This window comes from Cebidichthys violaceus, unplaced genomic scaffold (assembly GCF_023349555.1).
Source record: "Cebidichthys violaceus isolate CVI_PGR_0920_01 unplaced genomic scaffold, fCebVio1.0.p SCAF_6, whole genome shotgun sequence".
In the NCBI taxonomy this organism is placed as follows: domain Eukaryota; kingdom Metazoa; phylum Chordata; class Actinopteri; order Perciformes; family Stichaeidae; genus Cebidichthys; species Cebidichthys violaceus.
Genome location: NW_027176816.1, coordinates 719,481 through 745,538, shown reverse-complemented (window position 1 = coordinate 745,538; position 26,058 = coordinate 719,481). Strand labels below are relative to the sequence as shown.

At 40.9% G+C, this 26,058-nt stretch overlaps 2 protein-coding genes across 2 annotated transcripts; one reads left to right on the top strand and one right to left on the bottom strand.

Annotated features, from left to right (window-relative positions):
- Window positions 1-819: 819 nt before the first annotated feature.
- On the top strand, window positions 820-22,040 carry jph2 (junctophilin 2). The gene is made up of 6 exons (XM_068732938.1): window positions 820-1,653; window positions 4,348-5,164; window positions 15,759-15,877; window positions 18,028-18,929; window positions 20,106-20,206; window positions 20,303-22,040. Exons 1-5 carry the CDS (start codon window positions 1,275-1,277, stop codon window positions 20,184-20,186), a joined length of 2,298 nt encoding a protein of 765 aa, XP_068589039.1. The 5' UTR covers window positions 820-1,274; the 3' UTR covers window positions 20,187-20,206; window positions 20,303-22,040.
- A 677-nt stretch (window positions 22,041-22,717) lies between these two features.
- LOC137889162 (tubulin alpha chain-like) lies at window positions 22,718-25,239 on the bottom strand. The gene is made up of 4 exons (XM_068732843.1): window positions 25,129-25,239; window positions 24,114-24,336; window positions 23,879-24,027; window positions 22,718-23,780 (listed from the first exon to the last, which is right to left on the bottom strand). Exons 1-4 carry the CDS (start codon window positions 25,129-25,131, stop codon window positions 22,803-22,805), a joined length of 1,353 nt encoding a protein of 450 aa, XP_068588944.1. The 5' UTR covers window positions 25,132-25,239; the 3' UTR covers window positions 22,718-22,802.
- Window positions 25,240-26,058: the final 819 nt, after the last annotated feature.

The window sequence follows — 26,058 nt, the reverse complement described above, 5'->3', positions numbered from 1 at the left end:
ATGTAATTAGGTTACAATAATAATAAAAAAGTGATTGATTGGGTAGACTTAAATAAACTCCTCTAGTTATCTGGCAAACTATAACTTTGACTGCCAAAATTATGAAACATTGATCTATACATTGAGTTTATACTAAAACAATAGGTATATCATAAAATGTACTGTAATAAGAACGTCATTATTAATATTAGATTATATAAGATATGAGACCATATGGGTTCAGCAAAATTGGCCAAAATCGTTATTTTATATCTCAAAAACAAACCATATCAAGATATACATGTGTTATTTAATAAATAGTTGACGGAATAACCTCATGGTTTTGTATATGCATATACAAAACCATGAGGTTATTCCTGCTTGTTTCAATTAAATATACTTGACAGCTGAAAACATTGAGTATTTTCTCATTTAATTAAGAACTTTAGAGCAAATGATCATTTTTGGTGCTTGTGATCAATTTAGACAAAGTAATGGTGTCACAATGTATCGTTATGTGATTGAATCACGATAGTCCATTGAAAGAAAATAAATCCTATTGAATTATGGCCCAGCAATAAAGGACCACAGAAACATCAATGGTGAATTGCAGGTCTGTATCAGATATCTCTTTGATCAAGCTTAGCCTTTATTGCCATATTTACTGCATTAACTGCAGGGGGAGACTTATGGAGGGCAGAGTCCTCAATGGCATGCACTTCAGCCCCGAGGTGGCAAGACTCTGGCATGGCTCCTTGCAGGCAGCAGCATAAGGATTGGGTTGTATTTTTGGAAGGGTGTGTGTGTGTGGATTGGTCGCCTTGTTGGGTCTGCTGAAATATTTCCAACGGCAGCGACTGTCAAGAGATAGCTGGGTGGCAGGGACAGGGGGAAAGGGGCTTTTCTCTGTGGCCACCTGGAAAAAGCCATGTAAGATCAGTGGCTCGTCAGGACATAAATAATTCCATTTATTAACCCATGCCATCCAAAGAAGAAAGAGGAGATTGATGAGTGAATTCGACGAATCCAAGAAGAAGACACTGGAGTTCAAGAGGACGAAATAAACGTGTCTGTTCAGAGTGAAGACGTGCGCACTGGAGCTTCATGGACACGCGCAGAAATCCTCAAACCAACTCCAAAAAAAGAACCCCCCACAAGTTCAGCACCAAGGATATCTCCAATCAGTTTTGATGTCAGGTGAAGGTGAAGTCAGACTGACGGAGGTTTTATCTTTAGCCAGGTAACAGACTCAAACGTAACTTTCCGATCGGTGGCTTGTAGGGCTGCGGGGAGGCATGAGTGGAGGTCGCTTTGAGTTTGACGACGGCGGAGCTTATTGCGGAGGCTGGGAGGGAGGCAAAGCCCACGGCCATGGCATCTGCACCGGACCCAAAGGCCAGGGCGAGTTCTCCGGCTCCTGGAACTACGGCTTCGAGGTGGTGGGAGTCTACACATGGCCCAGCGGGAACACTTATGAGGGGTACTGGTCGCAGGGGAAGCGTCACGGCCTGGGAGCAGAAACCAAAGGACACTGGATTTACAAAGGGGAATGGACTCATGGCTTCAAAGGGAGATATGGCATCCGGATCAGTGTTGGCAGTGGAGCGAAGTATGAAGGGACATGGAATAATGGGCTTCAGGATGGATATGGAACAGAAACATATGCTGATGGAGGTGAGATTTACAAATTGAGACTTTTTTTGACTTTTTCAGAATGCAAAAAAAACCTCTTATTTGAAAATGTAACAAATATGTTACAAGGTAAAGTTGTAACAGAGTTATATCCCTCTGAAATGTTGTGGAGATGTATATATTTGCATAACATGGAAACACTAAAGTGAAGTATCCTTCCAGTAACATAATATTGTTCTTTAAATGCAGTGCTCGAGTAAATGTAGCTACTGGAGCTCAGCTTTATGTTTCTGTGATTACACAGTGGTGGAAGAAGTATTCACGTCCTAGTATTAGAGCACATTTTACCTGTCAGGACGTTTAATCTAATGATTTAATGATTATTTGTTTAATTTAAACTGCTTTATATATTTCTGGGTAGGTTGTGAATTTCCCTCTAGGGGTCAATAAAGTCCTATTTCATATATTATCAATCTGAAAAGTAACTAAAGTTATCAAATAAATGTAGGAGTAAAATGTACAATATTTGCCTTTGAATGATATAGTAAAGTAGTGGGAAAATGGAATTACTCAAGTACTTTAAAGTGTAAAATTAAAAAAAAGGTAAAATACTTGAGTAAATGTACTTGCAATGTGGATGTGCATTCAAATTGCAACTGCAGCAGAGGATACATTTAGATCCTTTACTTAAGTAAAAGTGACTCCTAATTACTCTAGCCTAATCAATGAAATGCATTGTATTTTATTCGTTGAACATATGTTGTGTGTTAAAATGTGAACCTGTAAAGTAACTAGAAAGATAAATGCAGAGGAGTAAAAACAATAAAGTAGCATGAAATGGAAATACAGAAGTAAAAGATGGACCTCAAAATATTACTGAGGTACAGCACTTGATTACTTTCCCTCCACGGAGAGGATAATGACTAATTCATACAAACAGCCCCCCCCCCCCCCCCCCCCAAACAAAGTGAGGCCATAAGGTCCATTGTACAAAGTTCATTGCAGGCGACATGGAGACAAATCACAAACAGCCTAATGATCCTCATGGTCGTTTGTGATGTCTGTGTGTAAGCAGAAGAAAATATCACCCTGCTGCTGTCAGTCAAGAGGCGTTCAAAGCTGGTTGGAAATCAAAACCCCACAGGAACCTTTCCATTTTGTTAAACTACACCATCAACAGTGGTGGTGGAAGTAGTATTAGAAGTTTTCAGATGTTTTACTGAAGTAAAAGTAAGAATATTGACGTGAAAAAACACTTAGTCACAGAGGGGAAAAAATGTCTTCTGTTCCATTTATGCAGAAAGATGTATTCATGATATATTATATGGAGTGCTGTATAAGCATTACATACTCACTCACACACACACACACACACTGTTGTGTAGTTCAATCTATAAAATGCATCATATTACGTGCACTAATCAGTTGTATTTGTGTATCTAAAACCTATCTGCAAAGTAATAACCAAAGCTATCGTATAAATGTAGTGAAATAAAAAAAATAAAGTGACATCAAATGTAAAAACAAGTACTAAATTGTCCTTTGGATAAAGTTCTTGAGTAAATTAACTTCTTTACTTTCCATCACTGATCATCAAGACTTTCTTGCTAACAGGTCAGATTGGGCTCGATCAAATTAAAGGTCACAACAAATCCTGAACATTTATGATGAAGTTTTACTTCCGGGAAGCTTCTGGTGCACTTATGTCCCCCAGCTCATCCATTTGAATGTGTAGAGGAAACCAAACGGCTCAGACAAATGCAATTGATTGTGTTGATCTCTGCTTGTACAATAGCGGTGGTTCCCTTCTTCAGCAGCTGACTCATCAGCTTTAAAGTCCAGTCTGGTGGAAGTTGCAGTGGGGGATGTGATAGCATCAGATGTCAGGATGTAATAATAGCCCACAAGCCCCATGCACTCCTGGCCTCACGGGCTGAGGCCTAGCTGTCACTATGATCCACACTCATGTCAATTTTAGCATGAGACCAGACCTCTAGATGACTAGATGTCAGTGAGGGCATTAATGAACATTTCACACTAAAGATATCCATGACATTCAGGCAGAAAAAAGTGAACTATTTTCGCTCCAAGCAATGTTTTAAAGTCTACAGCCATGCTAGCTGCTCTGAGGCTGTAGACTAAATGCTAACATACTCACAATGACAATGCTAACATGCTAATATTAAGCAGGTAGAGGCTAATGCTCACCAGGTTAGCCATCTTAGCATGCTAACATTAGCTAATACGCACTCAACACAAAGTATAGCTGAGGCTGATGGGAATGTCATTCGTTTCTGCTGGCATTTGGTATTAAAACAGTGTTGGACATTAAAATGTTCACTTGATGATGGTGCTATAGAATAAGTCAGGGTTAGTTAGTTAGTTAGTCACCAAATACAAAAGGGTTTGCTGTCTAGAATCCACGAATGTCCATTCAAAATGTTGCCAATTCATCCAGATGTTGAGATATTTCACAAGATAAGTGATAACTTTGACCTGCTGCTGGCATAGAAGTCAGGCGATCGCCAAAATTGATAAGACCTCTGGGTTGACTGAATGTTTGTACCAAAGTTCATTGCAATCCATCTGACAGTTGAGATATTTCAGTCTGGACCAAAGAAGTAGACAAACCAACCATGACATAGCCATCTAGAGCTACGCTACTAGCATGGCTATAAAGTAGCTTCTGATTGGTGCAGTTGGAAATGAATCATTCCCTGTTTTTTCTGTGTCCAGGTACTTTTCAGGGTCAGTTCACAGGCGGGATGCGACACGGCTATGGGGTCCGGCAGAGCGTCCCTTATGGCATGGCAGCAGTTGTCCGCTCCCCTCTTCGTACCTCCCTGACCTCACTTCGCAGCGAGCACAGCAACGGCACTGTCTTGCAGCAAGACATCCCCATCATCACCACCACCAATGCCTCAGGTGAGGAGACACCCGTCGCCACCCCTACCCATCTGGGACCGTCCCGCGGAGGCTTTGCCCTCACTCTCCAGGTGGACCCAGAGGCGGTGAAACCCAAGAAGAAGGGCCTGTTTCGCAGGGGCTCCCTTTTGGGTAAGCTGAAGAAGTCCGACTCAAGTACCTCGTTGTCCAGCCAGAAGAGCAAGATCAGCTTTCTGAGGACGGAATCGGCTCTCAGCTCCAACGCCAGCGACACCAACTCCACCATCAGCATTGGGGACGAAAGCCTAGCCGGAGCCGAGGATTTCCCCCCAGTGGAGGCCGACATCGACGCCACCACCACAGAGGTCTACATGGGAGAGTGGAAGAACGATAAACGCTCAGGATATGGAATAAGCGAACGGTCCAGCGGGCTGAAGTACGAGGGCGAGTGGATGAACAACCAGAGACACGGCTACGGGTGCACCACCTTCGCCGAGGGAGGGAAGGAGGAGGGCAAGTACATGAACAACTTGCTGGTGAAGGCCATGAAGAAGAGAGTGATCCAGCTGAAGGGAACCAAGATCAAACAGAAGGTGGAGCGGGCGGTGGAGGGCGCTCAGAGGGCTGCAGCCATCGGCAAGCAGAAGGCAGAGATCGCTGCTTCCAGGTAAGAGCAGATGGGTGGAGACATGATTCTCCTTATTCAGCTTGTTATAGAGGAAATGTTTATGAAGAGAAACGGACACTTGAGTTTTCTCTTGTCCTAGTTTGTATATCTCATGTAGTCACATTGCTACAACAACACTTTCTCACTCCTAACTCATCAACTATTGATGCTTAGTTTTGGACGTGTCAGGGACAGAGTTTCAGTTTCCACTTGTTAGATAGAAAGTGTTATTTTTAAATAAGCGTCTGTCTTCACAGGAACTTAGGTTTAGGCAACAAAACCAATTAGTTAGGTTTAAGAAAAGAGTGCGGTTGACAAAAACATGAACAACGTGACAAAACAAGTGAATGACCTTTTGTTTCACACGAGGCACAAACAGCAGTCTCCTGGGTGAAAGTCCTGTGTTTGTTTGACCGATCCACTACACCTCCCAGTAGCCCACCCCAAGCGAACTATTGTACATGTTATACTACATGCCTTGGTTATACTTTCTGCAAGGATGGTCAGACGCACATGAGCTGAGGTGGAATCGTGACGGGGAAACTTTTATACTCCTCAATTTTCTAAATTTTTAGAAAATTATGGTTTTACACGCACAGGCAAAAACCTGAGGCCGGGTCTGATGGTTTGACGTCATTTTGGACTTGCGACCCTCGCGAATCAGGTAAATATCAATAACGCTTTAGTTGAAAGCCCGATGCGTTTCATATCAAAGCTAAAGGGTGCCTCCATTCAACAGTATCAGACGCCGAGGGGCACTGACTAAGCGCTTGTATTTGACAGGTTGGGAGGGAGACGGAGTTGGCCCCTGATAGGTCCTGGTGCAAATTCTTTTCTCAACTTCTTTTGTGTTTCCTCGCAATCATTTTTGCATTCCCCCTGATTCATAGGAACGATTAGTGTGTTGGTCCAGTCCAGTTATAATACACCACCAATTTAGGGAAATGGTCTGCAGATACTACTGAAATGAGAGATGATGTGACACTTTACATGAGGCATTTATTGCCAATTAGCGCTTTCTAAAAGCCGACAGTGTACTGCCACCGGCTGTGAGCACAGCTGCTCTGTCTGGCTGTGGTGGTTGAAGTTGTGGATGTGGTTATTGCTCAGACTACGGCTGCACTGCTGGTCGAAACACGGCTGCAACATCATCCGATTACCATAGTCATCATCCCAGCTACAGTCAGTCTCAGTCAGCCTCGTATATGTATAATATATCATAATATAGCTCAGCCGCAAAACTCAAATGCAAACTTTTCTGACCTTTAGGAGGCTCTGTACAGCGTTCAGCTTTGGTTTATTTCTAAAAAAAATCATATATTTTACCTGGTGATGAAAACCACAAAATGTGATTTAACAAAACGTAAAGCTGTTGTGAAGGTATTTCCACAACACTCAAAGACTCATCTAACCATCTGGATGAAAAAATATTCTATCCACTGCAAGCTGCAAACCATTTGTAACCTTTTTCTTGAGTTGTGCCTCTTTTCGCCAAAATCCAAACTAAGATGGTAGACAGGAATTACATGAAGTTTGTCCATGCACAATTTGTCAACATTACATTTTTTTTGTTTTATTATCCATTTTCAGTTATATACTACATTGATGTTATATTCTATTTTGTGCAAAATAAGGTTTTTCTGCCTAACAAAATGTAGAACAGATGGATTTTTTTTGAAATCTAAATGGTTCGAAGGCTCTGGAAATACCTTCAGAACATTGGTAGGTAATGTTAGAAAACCTTCCAGGTTATTATTATTAGAGTATTTATTCTTCAGAGAAACTAACGCTTTATTACTGAGAGGCACAAACTGGTTCTTGGTTTACTCAGAGGGCAGTGTATGAAGGTAAATGAGGGTAACAGTGCATGTAGACACAATAGCAATAAAAAGAGACACTTCATTCATTCAGAATCACTAACTCCCTTCACTGACTCTGGCTGCTGGCCACAATAATTCCCATAATAGAAACCAAAGAATTGTTATATATTTTTTATTACTGTATTACAGACAAGAAGTAATGAGCGCAGTGGTTGAAGAGGTTTTCACCCTCTGTTTCTCCGTTTCTGTAGCCTAATCTGTCAGAACTACTGCATGACACTTCAACAACCTGTCCCAGGTTATAGCCGTAAATGTTAAAATTGCTAATTCCATCTTCACCAGTGTTCTTTGTGCATGCAGAGATGGTGGTAATATTAGCAATAGTAATATTTGGTGAGCCCAAAGATACGTTTTCATTCACTTTTCTAACACATTAAGACCATAATGCAACACAAGATGGTTCCACGGATATAAATACAACACAGCTCATAAGCAAGTGCCTGGGTATGAAGGGTCGGCATAAATATGTACCACACCTAGCTTTAGTTTTCAGGCTTGGATTACATACTACAGTGTACAACATCTTACAGTAAATCATAGAAGAACAGATCGACTCTGGGCTCAAACGAGCAGATGATACTAATAAAATAAGACAAAAACAGAAAAGTACAACATAAATAGATGTTTCTTTCTTTGTTTAAATAAAAAAAAAAGTGATCAGATTCAAAATGACCAATGTATATTAATTTCACCATTCAGTAAAATCCTTTTGGCTTCATCTGACTCTTCTAGAAGATTAAAAACTTAACTTTAAAATGTTCAGGATTGTTCGTTACCTCTTGGTGTGGAAGAATTACATTTTATCTAACCTAATATGTTTTGTTAACAACAAATTATTGATGAGTGGTGGAAAAGAAAGTTATTGATTTACTAAAGTACTTAATTTAAATAAATCCAACCTTTAGATTTCACTTTCAGGGTTTAGCTGATCACTTTCTGAGTGGCCCAAGGATTTTGCCACCAGTAAAAATATTGACCCCAGAAATTAATTCGAGCAATACAGTATTTATCGGATAACATTGCAGACAGGAACAGTTTGGGGATTTATTTCTTAAGTAAAGATATATATATATATATATATATATGCTTACAAGTAGGGAGGCGGGCAGGCAGGTACAGTTACAGGTACAGGTACAGGTACAGTTACAGGTACAGTTACAGTTACAGTTACAGGTACAGGTACAGTTACAGTTACAGGTACAGTTACAGGTACAGGCTCAGATCCAGAGTCAGTTAGGTTCTGATGACTGGAAAGCAAAGGCCCAAAGCAGCATGGCAACTGTGACGATGTGGCGGGGTAGGAATGGAAATAGGCCAGTTATATACTGCAGACTGCAGACTAAAGAGAGAAATGGGGAACAGGTGAGCGGGGGGGGGGGGGGGGGGGGGGTTCCTGCAGGGCAGATGAATGAAAGTGGAAACCAGACAGAGAGACAGAATATGACAAAAAAAAATATTGCTTAGTGCAAGATTAAAGGAGTTAGCAGTTAGCTTAGCTTAGCATAACAAGCTAAGTGAGACAGAAACAGATAGACCGTCCAAAGCTAACAATTTCTGTCTTGTGAGCTGGTAGATGTCATTGTTCATATGACTACCTTTTACCGTTCGCCTGTGACCGTACAAGGCGGTGATATTTTCCTCCGCAGTCGTCTTCAGCACCTGATGTAAGCTCAGTGTTTACAGCAGCGAGACTCGCACTGATGGACTGCAGACCTGATTGAAATCTAAATATTGTACTCGCTAGGGTAAGCAGTATATAAGAGTTATGGGCCGGTGTTCATTGCATCAGGGCTTTAAGCTCACCTACAGCACATGAACAGGCGCCTGGACAGAGCTGAGACTGGAAGCTCAGTATTTATGTAGGACTGCATTCAGAAACACCGCGGTGGCCTTTACAAACCAAACACGACCTGGGAGGAAATACCAGTCTGTATCTAGAATGTGTGAAACTCCAGACTACTAGAAGACCACAAATGGAATGTACATTTACTTAAGTACAATTTTGAGGTACTTTTACATCTTTATGCTTTTCCATTACATGTCAGAAGGACATATTGTATTTTTAAGTTCACTACATTTTTCTGACAGCTGGAGTTTCTACTTTTTAGATTACTCTTTTAGATAAAAACGTTTAGCAAAGTTTCTAAATTACAATGCATTTTTATATATTAAACCAGTGGTTCCCAATCTGTTAGGCTTAGTGCCTCATGTCATGTTTCACAAGTCAAAGAGACATTTTCTCTCTAAACTATACATGGTATTATTTGAATAATTGTTATTTTCTCCAATATTTCACAAACAAGCTGAGAGATTTAAGTCCAAAAAATGTATCTAATTTGTGCATCATCTTACTTTTTTCTTATATCATCGACTTAAATTATGCATATGAATCAGTCACAGGGGTCGTTTTCTGCAGAAAGAGTACTTTTATTTGTAATACTCTAAGTGCATTTTACCGATACTTTAGTACTTATAACTAGCACTTTGAATGCAGGACTTTTACTTGCAATGGAGTATTTTCACACCGTGGTATTTTCTGTTTAAGTAATCTAAATACTTTTGACACCATACAAACTAAATAACAGAGTGTTCCTGCACGTTGAATCGGAATCTGTTTATTATACAAGCAGTGGAGACATGACACATCTGTTCCTGGCAGTGGCTTCCTCACTCCGTGATCCTTTGGCAATGAAGTCGAAATGTAAAAATACACGTACGACCTGTGCACCGCATGGGATGCCAGACCTGGCCTCTTCAAGTCTAGTTAGCTGAGCGTTCACTGGCATCCAGTCACTCTGTGGTCATTGTTCTGTAGCGTGGGCTGGCTGAAGGAGGACCTGTGTGGTAGGACAGGGTATAAATGACGCACACACACACACACACACACACACACACACACACACACACACACACACACACACAGTGGCCCTGTAGTCACGGAGGAGCCCTGACTAAATATGGGCAGGCGCACTCTTGCTGTATCACAATCACAGGGGAATGCAACAGCTGATTATCCCCCCCCCCTCCAAACCCCATCTTTCCTGCCTAGTCAGAGACACACACCCAGACTGTTTTCATAAGCTGAATCACAGAGGACTCTTTATGTTTGTCTGCATACCCATTACCTGTTACTTTACCCACTCTCGTCACGATAAAGCAAATCAGATATTCGTTTAAATGGTGCACGACTCTTCCTGAAACGACCCGTCTGCTCGCTGGTTTAGTTTCCATCACCCGCTGCACGCTTTAGCGCCACTGCTCGCCGTTAACAGTTTGAGATCACAGATCTCGGTCCATCTTGCGTCAGCAGCGGTGTCAAATGGTTCCACGGATATAAATATGACACAGCTCATAGGCAAGTGCTTGGGCATAAAGGGTTATATATGTACCACACCTAGCTTTAGTTGTGCAGCTTGGATTTCATACTGTACTGCTGATACGAGCATTTTGTGTGCAACACTTGTAAATAAAGTTCTAACCTCAGCTCAGGACTATTGAGGAGGACTTTGTGGCTATTCCGTGATGGGAAGTAATCAAGTACATTTACTTTTGTCTTGAGTATTTCTATTTTATGGCAATACTTCTACTCACAATTCAGAGGCATTCATTTAATAATGTTAGTTACGAGTTAAAGATCCAGATTAATAACAACAAATAGATTATGATTGATCCATTGGTGGAATTCAAAAAGCTGTGCAAAGTTATCCTCACTTTTACCAGCTGCAACATTAAGGTGATGAACACATGAAAGCATCACTAATAGTAATCCAATACTACAATATATATTATTCATAAATGGGCCTTTCTTTACTTTTTTTAATGAATGAATTATATCTTCATGCTGATACTTTTGTACTTTTTGAGTGTGTTACCTTTACTTGAGTATTTCTACACTGCTTTTACTGAAGTAAATGACTTCTTCCACATAAGGTATTCCGTATGTGACCTCTCAGCAATGTGGCAATAATGAGTTTGCAATTAGCTCCTAATGTAGCCCATGTGTATTTTGACAAAGTGATTTGATTATAGTCAGAAGCATTAAGTCGTCTTTATATAGACATTAAATCACTCTTTCACACACGCAACACTCACACGGATGAAAGGGGCCCTCCACAAAGACAAAGTGACACATGCCAGAATATCTTTGCCATCAGCACCCTGCAGTGCAACTGAAGCATGACAAAAAAGAAAATGATAACAAAATAGCAGAACAGAATGACCTATTTGCAGTAACACCATCGGTTCCAATGGAAGATTTCTTTAAGGTGTACAGTATATAGCTTTGGGTGTTTCTTCCTACAGCTGACGTCTCATCAATCCTCAGAGTACAACAAGCGTCTTCTTAAGGCCCTGAAAGCATAAGGGGTATTTAGGTCACAGTGTCAAATGTCATGTTTGGTTGCAGAGACGCACTGGAGGACTATCACACACTGCAGGAGTTGAACAACTTAAAGGGCTGTCTGATTTCTGACCTGAATCCCTTTGTTCTATTGTAGGAGTTTTGACAGATATTTCCAGAGCACCCCTACTTCCTCTTCCTGCTCCCTAATAAAAGATTACATACAGTATGACTAAACTAAACTAAAAAAAGTAACGCAAGTTAAATCTACAGCCTCTGTTTCCCCATTTTCACCTGGATCTTGTTTGATATTTTAATCACTCAACCACAAATTAATCTCCAGCATCTCACAAACTAAAATCCTCCAAAGTTCTTGAAACCTTGTGAAATATGAATAGAAAATTCATGAAAACTACATGACTCCGAGGAAATGTTTGTCATTCATTTGATTTTATCTGTATTTCTGGCAGTTTTCTGCAGATGTCATGCTCTAAGATGTCTCTTTTGAACTTTTGTTTTTTTTGTTGTTTTTTTAAAGCTGGCATGGCAGTTAATTCAGTGACTGAGTGATATGCCAGAGCATGTGGACAAAAATGAAATTACAACTGGATTCAACAGCTGAACAGCATTTGTGTTCAGTAGGGAATCATCTGTCAAAACAATCCCCATATTAGCTCTGCCACCTACCATGCTAGCAGCAGCAACGATGCTAACCAATTTTAGCAACTACTACCACAGTGGAGATATATTACTATACTGCTGACCCTCTACGAATATAAGGAAACACAGTCTTCAGCTTAATTCCAGCTGGTTGTTTTCAGATGATGCAGCATTTACTACATAACTTGAGTGGTTATTTTAGGGTTAAATCTGTTTTACTTTGCAATGCAGGGGTGAGCTCTTGCTTCACTCTCAAGGACGTGTGATGGTTAGCACTACTCAAGACTGAGGTTTCTCCTGCACATTTATGGTGCTGAGCGTTGTGCTGGTCAGACACACACACACACACACACACACACACACACACACACACACACACACACACACACACACACACACCAGTGCATTGATGCCAACACACTCTGCGAGGGTTGTGAGAGGTGGTGGAGTAGCTTCCAGTTAACCATTATGGAGGCCACTGTGCTCTTGGGAACTTTCAATGCAGCAGATCTTGTCTCTTGAACTCTGCAGACTAATCCTTCTACCTCACGAATAGGTTTTGTCAGCTGTGAGACCTTAAATAGACAGAAGTGTGTCTTTTAAATCTGCAATTATTTATAAAATGTTGTGGCATTATGATATTGATTTTAGTAAAAGGCTGCAACATAACAAAATGTGAAGAAAAACGTGTTGTAAAAATACTTTTTCAAAGCACTGTATAATGGAGTACTTTTATAACCTGGTATTGCAATTCCTACCCAAGTCAATTATTTATATTCTTCTGTCACCACTGGACTGAATACCAGAGGTAACAGAAGAAATACTCTTCTAGTTTAAAAATGTTACAAAGTACAGAGGTAATATTTTTTATATATTCTTGAAGTTCGTAAATGTACATTTTAAGTACTTTGTATACTATTTGGTAGTTTAATAACCTACAACAATTCATGCATATGTTTTGAAAGTAACTGTAGCTGTCAGATAAATGCAGTGGAGTAAAAATTACAATATTATCCTGTGAAATGTATTAGAGCAGATGTATAATATTGTAAAATGTAAATACTTCGAGCACAACTGTTGTCCAAAAACTTTTAAAAACCCATGAATGAGACACACTATTGCACTGGGTGACATGTGTCTCCATTACCATGAACACACACACTGTAGTTTATTTTGATTGAATCATACAGCGTCCTGCTGCCCCAAACACTCAATAGAGCACCACATGTGTATTAATCCTCCGCTGAAAATAGTCCCCAACAAAGTTGTATTTGCTCCTGTTTGATTCACATTTTTTTTGAGGAAGAATAAACAGTGACCAGCTGTTTAGTAAATTACTGAGCCTTTAAAATCGACGTTATTGAAAGATTAAACACATGAGATTTGAGGGTGTATTTGTTCCCGGAAGAGGACGGAGGTGCTGACTGTGTGTGGACAGGTGGAGCTCATCTATCTCAAACAGGGAGCCTCAGGAGTCTCTAATTGTTCCAGTGGGAAGCACCTTCCCCACTGAGTCTTCAAGTGGACCAGGGATCTATTTTCAGCACAGTGTAAAGTTACAGTATGTCAAGTATCCACAGAGTAATCACAATCAGTAATTATCCCTGAAGTGCAGCAGCGGCCTTTAGGTCAGGCTTTTAGCTGCACCATAGGGGCCTTTTGGTCGTTCATTTTGTTCCAGACTGAAATATCCCAACAACTACCCGATGGGTGGCCATGAAATCTGGTACAGACCTTCATGTTTCCCGGTAGATTAAGTTGAGTGACTTTGGTGATCCCCTGACTTTTCATCCAGCACCACCTGCAGGTCAAACATTTTCAGTTATCCAGTTCCACAAAGTCTGTGGATGGGTTGGCATATAATTGGCACACAGATTTATGTCCCCGTCAGGATGAAATGTGGTAACTTTTATGATCTCTTAACTTTTCATCTAGCACCACCATCTGGTCAGATTGTAATTTGTTCACGACTAAATACATAAATGTGACATTCCATCACACACAAAGCTATATGTTGTGTGTTGTGCTAGTTAGCGTGTGCCAGCATTAGTTTTGACACACTGAACTACTGTGGTGAACATGGTCAACATTATATCTGCCAAACACGAGCTTGTTAGCATTGCCAGTGAGAATGTTAGCATTTAGCGCCTCTGTGCTGAAGAGCATCACAGCACAGCAAGAGACTCCTTAATTTATTAGAAGACATAAACATAATCATGATAACAACAATAATAATAATCATAATCATTATTATAATCTTAATCTAGGAAGGGAATAGTGCTCCTATCTTTTTATTGTGAAAGTGTGCTTGCCCATTTTTGGTGTATTTATGGTGTATTTTATTTGTACTTTTTTTTAAGTTTGTGTATTGTAGCCTATAAATACCTGTGGCGGAAGAAGTACCCAGATGTTTTACTTAAAATTAGAAAAATACTCCTGATAAAATGTCACTTATGTAAAAGTACAGACATATCTTCAAAACATAATTGTAGGTATCACAAGTTAAAGTACTCACTATGCAGAGTGGCAGTGCATTGTAATATTGTATCATTATTATTATTATTATTGTTGATGCTGTATTGTGTAAGCTGTAGAACAGCAGATTGAGGTGGAGCTTGTTTTAAGTACTTTAACTTTGACTTTGTGGAGGTCAGTTTAATCTACAAAAATGCATCGTATGTAACCAGTAACTGTCAAATACATGGAGTAGAATAAAAAAGTACAATATTCATATCAGTTATACTTATGTAGTCAGATTTGTCCTGTCAGTTCTGTTCCCAGTTCAGAATTACATTAGTGTTGCATCAAATCCTCCAGATGTTCCAAACTCTTCTGAAGCTGATTGCATCACTCCAGTGATTTTTTTTTTTCTCTATTTCTCATAGAAATATGTGTGATGATGGAGTCTTCAGTCGTCTTCCAGCTGTAACTCATTGTCTGGCGATAAAAGCGTCATTTATTTCCGTCCCAGCGCAACAGCAGAAAAGGACACCTCCTCTCTCGATAGCTAATAATACTAATGAGCCATCTGACCCTGATTGAATACTATAAACAATCCACCACACTGTGGTATTTTTGGTTAAACTGTTTTAAGCCACCATCTCTTACGGTTTCACATTCAAAGTCCATACTTTGAAAGGTCAAGATCATGGTCAGCATGCATTAAAACACACCTAAAGATAGGACAAAATGACATGTAACGTAATGTAGAACACGTAATACAAAAGTAAAAACACAAGTTTAGTAATTCACAATATTCATAGTATTGGATTTTGCCAAATTTATTACTGCAGTATCAATTAGTCTCCATTGAACAGTGGCTCTTTAAGCAAGCTGATGGCTGAGAGAACATGAGTTGTAATAAATAACTTATTATTTTCATCATCGATTAATCCGTAGATTATTTTCCCGGTTATTCAATCAATAGATTGGTCTATATGAAATGTCAGGAAATAGTAATAAAAATGTCTGTAGATTGCAGATCCCAAGGAACTGTCTGCTAATTGCTTTTTTTCCAACCAAAAGTCCGAAACCCAAATATATTCATAATAGCAAATATATAAAGAAAAGTAGCAAATCCTCACATCTGAGAAGCTGAAAGTGAATTTTTGCTTCATCGAAAGTTATTTGTATTAAAACACGAACAGTTAAACATCTCCTTGGTTGTTGTGGTTCCAGGGATTTATGAATTGTGTTGCATCTGTTCCCTCTGCAGGACGACCCATTCAAAGGCCAAGTCAGATGCAGCTGACCAGGCCGCCCACGCTGCCAACGGTGAGTCCAGCATCGCCAGGCTGGTGGCCAAAGAGCTCTCCCCTTCCTTCTACCAGCCAGGTCAGTGGACTCCTCATCTGTGAGGGATACTGTCACATGGATATTAGCATGAAAAGCATCGCAACATTAGGACTCTTTGCAAAAAGGATAATACAGAAATAGATGTTATTTTCACCTGAAATTGGATGCCATAAATTATTTTTCTTGAATGACATGAATGCACCACAAAAGGCACAAACACAGAGGAAACAGGAAACCCTCTTACTAGCTTTATATTGTTGGAATCAATACAAATCTAACGCATCAATATTTTTGATAAATCTGGAGCAGAGATAATATGACATTAACATTACAATTAAGTTACTTAACTCACTGAAGAAAGCAGCAAATATGAACTGATAACTGATAATGCAAAGTAGTGCAATGTAGCAAAATACTGTCAAGTACTGTATTTAAGTACAATGTTATTTTGAATTTACTTGAGTATTTCTGTTTTCTTCTACTTTATAATCCTACTACATCTCAGAGGGCAATTTTGACTTTAACTCCACCAACATTTATTTTAACTACTTTTACTAGTGAAGTATATGTAGTAAGAAATACCAGTTGCAACATTAAAGTGGCAAAAATCATCAATACTTATAATACAGTAATATACATTATTCTGAAACTAGCCATTCTGCATGATTAGTACTTTTATTTGCTGTAACTAAAGTATATGTTGTTGCTAGTTGATAATTCTGGACTTTTACTTTTGTATTGGAGTATTTCTACAGGGTGGTATTGCTACTTTTACTTATAAGAAGAAGATCTTAGTACTACTACATGACGTTTATAGCGTGTCCCTGCGCATACCTCCAGCTGGAGAGCAGCAGGTCTTTGGCTGCGGCTCATCACAAGGGTAGTCGCATTTGAATGTCTAAAAAAAGCACATCTTATTGGGTCGAAGGGATCATATCAGTTTCATTGAGAGTCTGGCGACACTCCCACTCACACGTTCAAACAAAAGCACACCAGCCATTTAGGAGCCTCTTGCTATTTTTCTCTTGCTTTCTCCCTCAGCAGAGAGCTTTAAGGAATCAGACAGAAAGTCATCCAGCTTTCTGAGAGCCACTCAGAAAGCACAAATTGTCTCCGACTAATACTAAAAAATGGACGAAGCCTGGCTGAGTCCTGCTGTAAAGCAGTCTCTCATGAAAGATCACCAAGGAGACAACAACACAGACGTACATTGTCAGCGTGGGCGCCATCTGGTTTATTACCGGGGAAAGCAACCAGTTAGCCTCGCATTAAGGATGAATCTGGGGACATTAGTTTCCTATTTTCAACAAATATTATTTATTACTTATTCTTCTGTGCCCTAGAGCTCTAATGTTGTCCAGAAAAACTATTAAAAACACTGTTCCTTCATTACCATGAACACACACACACTGTAGTTCATTTTGACTCAATCCCAAAAATACTTGCTAGAGCACCAAATGTGGATTAATCCGCCCCTGGAAATAGTTCCCAGAAAATACATTATTTCCTCCTATTTGAGGAGTGTTTGCTAAAAACTACAGTTCCCAGCACTCTTTGGGAACAATTTAGCGTTTTTTTTTAATTAAAGAATATGTTTGTGACCTTTTTTCAAAGATTTAAGTCTCTGAGGCTGACTACCGAAGACGAGCCGAGAAAGTGAACCACAAAATATGGAGAGATAGACTATAATGCATTGTTCGTTTTGTGCTTGATTTGTTGAATAACAAGAATTTTGAATACCGCCAGCCTTAATCTTTCTTATTAGGAAGTTCACTTTTATTTATTTTTTTCTATTCATCTTATGATGAAGTGTTTTTCTTTTGTAGTTGTAGCAAAAAACAATAATCTTGTGAAAAATCTGCGTTAAAGTTGAGAGTTATTAATAAGAATAGCTTCCTGTAACTCAAACAGCATCTGTGGTCACAGGAAATGACTGTAGTTTATATAGCTAGTTCTCACTATAGTCAACTTAATTTGTTTTGCAGGTGGAGAGAGAAAGGAGAACTTCATAACTGTTGACTTGGAAACAACAGAAATGTATTTTTATACCGTAATGCAATTAATAATTCTGAACTTTATTCATGTTTATATCACATATTCTCCAGAAAACAGTGCTTATCATTGTTCTTAACATATTGGGACTCTATGATGAGAAAGACACTGATGTCCTTTGAACTGATCTCACACAGGTCCTGAGTATCTGAAGAAGAGAGTGTTACTGGAGGTCCGGGAGGGAAGTGAGAACACAGAGACCGTCATGCACGAGCCCCTGTTAGCCGAAGAGGAGCCCCTGCCCACGCCACCCGAAAGCCCACTCATGAATGAACTGGACAGCCTCATGCCTGGCTCATCCCCAGGCCGCACCCCCTCCCCCAGCCCAGGCATCATCAACAAGGAAGACCCCAAACTCCTCAGTCCAGGAAGCTGGATCGAAGAGAAAACCATTAAAGGTGGTGGCAGTAAGGGTAGCAGCAAATCCAACAGCAGGCCCAATAGTCGCCCCACTACCCCGTCAACCTCCGTTTCTGCTCCCGCCTCGGCTGCACCTGAGGTGGCAGCTGGCTCCTCTCGGACCCCCAGCCGCCAGAGCAGCAAGAACGAGCAGGGCTCTGACCTGGAGATAAAGCCGCTGCAGAAGTTTGACTCAGAGGTGAAAGGTCCAGATTTCACTCCAGCCCCCGTTGCCCCTGTAAGGAATAGCCTCATCTCGTCAGATGAAGAAGAAGCACCACGCCCCACCTCCAAAGTGTCCTCCAAAGCTGTCACCCCCGAACCTGAAACCAGCGAGGGCAAAACTGAAAGAGCTCCATCAGTCCACGAACGAACACCGTCCGTCACTGAGAACCAAGTGGAGTCCAGGGAGGTGAGCAGGCCGTCCAGCAAAGCAGAGACAAAGCCGTTACCAAAACGGCAACCCAGCCCAGCTCCGTCCCCAAAACCTGCACCGAGTCTTGAACCTAAACCAGTACCAAAGCAAGAAGAAGCCAAAGCCACTGTTGCCAAACCAACCCCGAAGGTAGAGCCCAAAGCAGAAGCCAGACTGAAGGCCATGGTGTCGAACCCGAGTCACGAGGAGTCTTTGGAGTTCGAGGTAAGAGAGTAAACACATTGACTCATATTTGATTACTTCAAGGCATGTTAACAGCACGACTATATGGCAAGTAATATCTGTCCAGACTGAAATATGTCAACAACTAATCAAGGTTTCTACAGATTTATCTCTCCTTACATGACATCAGAATCAGAATCGTTACACATACAAGGAATTTGACTAGGTGAATGATGCGTAACAGTAAACAGTGCAGACAAATGTTAAAATGTACAATAACATATGGTGAATAAATAAGTATACAAGTATGTTATCAAAGTGTCAGGTGTATATTAATAGAGAAAAGTTTTGCACGGGTGTGTAACAGTAAGAAATTGTCCTGCGGATGTAAGTGTCTGAGTCAGTGAGGGTTCAGGGCTTTATTGATGAGCAGATGGGAAGAAACTATTTTTTGTGGCATGAGGTCTTGATCCTGATGGACCGCAGCCTCCTGCCAGACGGAAGGGACTCGAAGAGTTTGGGTCCAGGGTGAGAGGTGTCGGCTACGATCTTTTTTGCCCGCCTCGGGGTCCTGGAGGAGAACAGGTCGCGGAGGGACGGCAGATTGCAGCCAATCGCCCTCTCAGAAGAGTGAACGATACGCTGCCGTCTGCTCTTATCTGTGGCGGTGGCTGCAGCATACCAGATGGTGATGGACAACATGCAACTTCTTGTTGTCTTTAAATCCCAGCTTTAGTCTTACAGGACTTTCATTTTTTACAGTGTTGTCAATTATGGTCTCCATATGTGTTTGAGGGATACATTTAATTTAAGTAAATCACTTAAAACTACTGTACCACCACAAATTCCTTAGACTTTTCCATTAACCTTTTGCTTATTTGCCTTCTACCACAGATGTCAATACCACTCTCGTGTTTGCCTGTTAGATATGAAGACAGCAGATGGTTAGCTTAGCTTGTCTTAGCTTAGCATAAAGACTGAATGGGGAAAGCAGCTAGTCGGGCTCTGTCCAAAGGTAGAATCCTTCTCACAGCTTCTTTAAAGCTCACAGACAAGATATAATGTGTGAATTAGTGAGATTGACAGAAGCAGGCTAACCCTCCCCCCCCCACACACACACACACACACCCTTCATCTAATTCTCAGCATAATAAGCCTATCTCTCTCTCTCTACACGTTTCCCTGACCTCGTTTCTCATATGCTCCTTTCTTTTAAAGAGCCCAAACACCATCATGATCTGCATGGTCATCCTGCTCAACATTGGCCTGGCCATTCTCTTCGTGCACATTTTGTCATGAGACATTGTCCACCACCTCAGGTAATAAATAATTACGATGTCAAATCCTGCCGGAAAATAATAATCAACAAATTCGAGTGAAAGACAAATATATATATTTTTTTTTTTCTGCTGCAGGTCACAAAGCAGGCCGGCCTCCTCCTCAGTTAGGACCAGAGATCAGAGATGAAGAAGCCTCATGCAGACTGCCGCAGCTCCTCTAAAGGTTTTTTTTTTTTTTTTTTTTTGTTGGTGTGACTGTGTGAGGCTCTGTGAAACTCCTCTGATCCCAGAGGTTTGATAACGGACTGAAGGACATGAACAAGATTCAGTACATCTGAATATGATGGTGCTGGTATGTTAAAGTCGGGGCTGGATGGCAGAACATGTCCTCGGTGCAGCGCTCAAGAAGACTCATTTCAACTTCGTCACTGTGTGTCACAAGTGTGTCAACTTTAGGCTTTTAACTCGATCTTGAATTGGCACACACTGGTTGATTAGATGATCTCGGTAGATAATTATAGTTTGTCACAAGATATATGGTGGTATTATGAAGGAACGTTTGTGTAGACTGAATATTCTCTCCACTATGCCTTTAACTTGGTTGATGAGACACAAATTCAACTGCAGTAGTAGACGCGGGAAAGATTTAGGAGTTAGAACTCCTGCTATCATCAGTTTTAATTAGCAACAATGTCCAATGCGTGGTTAAAAAGCTGAAGAAGATTCATTAAGTAGGAGTCTAAAATGTGTCTCCAGAAAATACTTTATAATACTGTTGAAATACTGTAATCCATCGCTACTGTAAAGTCAGTTTATTGTTTTCATCTTGCTCTTCGGTCTCTTAAGACTCCAAAGCATCTAGAGTTACATTTCGGCTAATTGCATTTGAGACTGTGGTGTACTACACTGTGAAACCATTTATTTTCACTGGGATTTACATGCATTTATTGTCATTCTGCCGCTTTGATTTGACAGCTGATACACCAAAAAGAGAAGGCAAATAAGAAGCTTACGAGTGTCACTGTACTGTATCTTCCTGTGGTGTTTCTCATGCCATGCTGTTTAGCACCCAGGTGGTTTTTAATGAGAGTTGTGTATGTTTCGCAAACAGAGTGAGCAAGCAGAAAACTGAAGGCTGGGATGTATCTTGTTTAAATCGATCACTATGTTGTAGTAAGGTTTCTCTATCTCCAGATTTATATAAATACAAGAGCAGCAGCAGGAGGTGGGTTACGATGTTTTTCGCCTGTGAGCTTTTCTTGGTTAAATGTATGTTTCGTGTGTAGAAAAGTGTCCACCCTGTTCCACGCTGCATTATACTTAGGGCCCGTTATGCTTCAGAGCCAAATAAGACTTCAACTTTTGTACGCATGAGGGCACTTTGTGTGTATGCGTCAGTGTTTTTGTATCGTTTTTTGAAGTGCACATCTTTTCAGCAAATATATTGTCAGAGGCAAATATGTATTTATTTCCCAAAAGGAGTCAGATAAACCTGTGATTGTGAGATGGAGAAACAATGGTTCTTAACTCCATGTCTTACATTGAGAAGAGCACTCTCCAGAGGTGCCGTTTTATGTTTCTCCCTTGTTCTTTCAGCAGTGTAATATGTGGCTGTTTAAAAAAAAAAAAGGTTTTTAGCTGAAATTCTTTTTTGCCTTTGTGTTTGCAGATGAACTCAGACCACTGGTTGTGTGTTGTTTTCATGCCAAAAAAAAAAAAAAGGAAAATGTACAATGAGTTAGTTTCAATAAATCTTGTATTCGGCACTTTTACCCAATAATGTATCCGTGTTCTAAAAAACATAATTCATCAAAAAACAATTGATTGTAAGATGACAATTGAAAGTGCAATAAAAATGTATTCACATAGGTCAGTGTACTGTAGAAGCCATTTTGTTTTGTCTGTTTTAAAGCATTTAAATCTAATAACATCGACTAATTTGATTAAATGCATTTGCAGCTAAACCTGGTCAAAATAAAACTTAAACCAAATAAAAGAAACTAAAAACGTTAACAGTTGTGCATGTGTTCACTTCTTTTTCCCCAGATTATATTGCCCCTCTAAAATTTGACTTTACAAAACTTCCAGATTGATTCCATGATATAGCGTCACATTGTCCAGTCTGGTAAAAGGAGAACTATATTTATTTTTATTTTTTTTAACCACCACCTGTCTGCTTGCATGAGACAACACCCTATCCCTCCCTTGGGCCATAGTGAATACCAGACTCCACTATAATGAGAAGAACCTCGGCCTGTTTTTCTTAAAGCACAAATCACACTTTCAATGAGTAAATGTGAGACCTGTAAATAGTATACTGAAAACACTGGATGCTGTAAAAGTAATTTAGTAGTCAAACTACCTGCAACAATTTAAAATGTTGGAGCAGTTTGCCAGTTCTGTTGAACACCACTGCCCCCAAGTGACGAAAGTGAGCAAGACCTCTGCAGTCAAACTATTTTAAATGAAACTCATTTAATTTACAATGTGTGTAACCCATCTAAGATAAGTTACATTTAACTTTTAAGAGTATATTAAAGAGAGACAACATTTAATTCAGTGAATGAAAAAAAACTTTATTTCTGGACATTAAAATACCACAGATCACAGATCAATAAGAGGAATGCATGTCTGTTTAATACTCTTCTCCTTCTTCCTCATCGTCTCCAACACTGTCGGCTCCAACCTCCTCGTAATCCTTCTCCAGAGCTGCCATGTCCTCTCTGGCCTCAGAGAACTCTCCCTCCTCCATACCCTCACCCACATACCAGTGAACAAACGCACGCTTAGCGTACATCAGATCAAACTTGTGGTCAAGCCGAGCCCAGGCCTCTGCAATAGCAGTGGTGTTGCTCAGCATGCACACGGCCCTCTGGACCTTGGCCAGGTCTCCACCAGGAACTACAGTGGGCGGCTGGTAGTTGATGCCAACCTTGAAACCAGTGGGGCACCAGTCCACGAACTGGATGGAGCGCTTGGTTTTGATGGTGGCGATGGCAGCATTCACATCTTTGGGCACCACATCACCACGATACAAAAGGCAACAAGCCATGTATTTGCCGTGGCGAGGGTCACATTTTACCAATTGATTAGCTGGCTCAAAGCAGGCGTTGGTGATTTCTGACACCGTTAGCTGCTCATGGTAAGCTTTCTCAGCAGAGATGACGGGGGCATAGGTGGCCAGAGGGAAGTGGATACGGGGATATGGCACCAAGTTGGTCTGGAACTCTGTCAGATCGACATTGAGGGCGCCATCGAAACGAAGGGAAGCAGTGATGGAGGACACAATCTGACTGATCAGCCTGTTCAGGTTGGTGTAAGAGGGACGCTCGATATCGAGGTTCCTACGACAGATATCGTAGATGGCCTCGTTATCCACCATGAAGGCACAGTCAGAGTGCTCCAGGGTGGTGTGGGTGGTCAGGATGGCGTTGTAGGGCTCCACCACAGCGGTGGACACCTGGGGAGCTGGGTAGATGGAGAACTCCAGCTTGGACTTCTTGCCGTAGTCGACAGACAGACGCTCCATCAGCAGAGAGGTGAAACCAGAGCCGGTGCCACCTCCGAAGCTGTGGAAAACCAGGAAGCCCTGAAGACCGGTGCACTGGTCCGACTGAAGGAAGAGAGGGAGAGACAGTGATTACATATGAGATACAGTTATGTCATTAAATTTAAATTCAAGAATAGATCCTCTGATATCATGTTACCCACCAGTTTGCGGATCCTGTCCAGCACTATGTCGATGATCTCTTTGCCGATGGTGTAGTGTCCACGGGCATAATTGTTAGCAGCATCCTCCTTGCCAGTGATCAGCTGCTCAGGGTGGAACAGCTGGCGGTAAGTCCCACTGCGCACCTCATCTGAAGAGACAAAAATACTGAATCAGCTACCATTTTACATTTTAATTTTCCAAAATTAATGTTCAGCCAGAAGTGATGACACTTACCGATGACGGTGGGCTCCAGGTCGACAAAAACAGCTCTGGGGACGTGTTTTCCGGCTCCAGTCTCACTGAAGAAAGTGTTGAAGGAATCGTCTCCTCCCCCGATGGTCTTTCCACTGGGCATCTGTCCGTCCGGCTGGATGCCGTGTTCCAGGCAGTACAGCTCCCAGCAGGCATTTCCAATTTGGACACCAGCCTGACCAACGTGGATGGAGATACACTCACGCTGTGGAAAGAGAAAAAAAATAAATAAAAATATTTGTAAAGCAACTACAATCATTTTTTTAAGGGCATGCGGGGCTGGTTCTTGTGCTAATGTTAACCAATCAGATACTAAAGGCCACTCATCACACGTCAAGGACTGCTCTGACATGAAGAGGGTAAAACAGCTCTTTTGTAAAGAACCAGACACCAGCCTATCATGACTACTGTAACCCGACACACAAACACAGGCCCTCTGAACAGAAAGAAGAAAAAAAAAAAAACCTGAAAGAAATGTCTGGAAAAAGTCAGCCTAAGTACTTAAAGAAAGAAAGAACATTTTCGCCATCATCATTCTGTGGTGAACCTTGTCAAACACAGCTGTTGGTACATATAGTCATACAAAAAGTAATTAGGACATCTAAGGTAAAATATGAAAGACTTGGAGTGAATAGAATTTGTTTGAAGAGCCTGAGGTCGCAGTTTAATAAAAAGGCTAGGCCTCTTCAAACTGGCGGTTAAAATGAGGAATGTTTCAGGCTGAACGCACGATGACCTGAACTAACTGGGTCAACGTGCAGACATGAAAACCGGAAATTGGCGGATTTTGAACGTGGCTGTGCCCTCTCCAGTTACACCAAATGTACCCACATCACCGTTAAAATGACCGTTCTACACATTACATTTCCATTACTTCTTTAAAATTGATAACTGCGGTTAAGGAAGGTTGGCACGTGATGACGGATACTTCCAGAGCGTTGGATACGAAAAAAACAAATATACGATAAGTAATGACAAACAATACATTCATACTCACCATATTTTCGTGATTTTGTATAAAGTTTGATTTAGAAGAGGACAAAGGCAACGTTAGTTCTCACAGCAAGGGCGTTATGTGTCCAGTGTGAGAAGCAACTGACGTTTTTTTTTCTAGGCGGGGCTATTTATACTCTCTTACCCGGCGGAAACATGCTGATGAATTCGATTGGTCGGGAGTGACATGTCCCGTCTCCTATTGGTTAAATTGAACAGTCATATGCGGCACGGGCTACGCAATAAAATTGCACAATGGACTGCAGCCGCGGGAGCGGCAATGCCCTCGTGGATGATTGGTTAACGTAGAACAGGAACGCCCACTGGCTTTCTTGCCCAGTAACTTCATTGTCTCCTTCCTGTCAATCAAATTGGTGGCATTAGATCGGTTCTACGCATGATTTAAGTCACTTTTGGTCTATTTCTTTAATCATTTGTTCCCAGTATGTGTGACTTTGATTAATTAAACAAGTGGGGCAAACTAAACTGACTAAATGCGTAGTGTTACATTCAGATATATTCAGTAATTTGTACCAACTCGATTTAAACAAAGCCAGCTAGCGTGCTAGCTTAACAAGCTTCTAGCAATGAATCAACAGCTATTGATGCTAAAAAAGTATTACTGTCCTCACATAGCCTACATTAGATACCTATTGATCAGTGTCATAACATATGAATAAAGCTAATCTTGGTTTGTTGTCTGCTTTTTGTGTGTGTCTTCCCGATGGGGTATGCACGTTCCATGGATGTACTAATGAACTATTTACAAGACCACAAATGAGACAGGTGTTAGCATTAGCTAGCTAGCGCACCCTGCGTTCTGCCTCCCCCTCCCCTCCTCTGGATACTTCTTCGGCGCTTCCATCCGCTCTCCTGCCGTAGATACCACAACTAACTGACAATTTGTGGTAGTCAATTCTCACTGTGGGATATT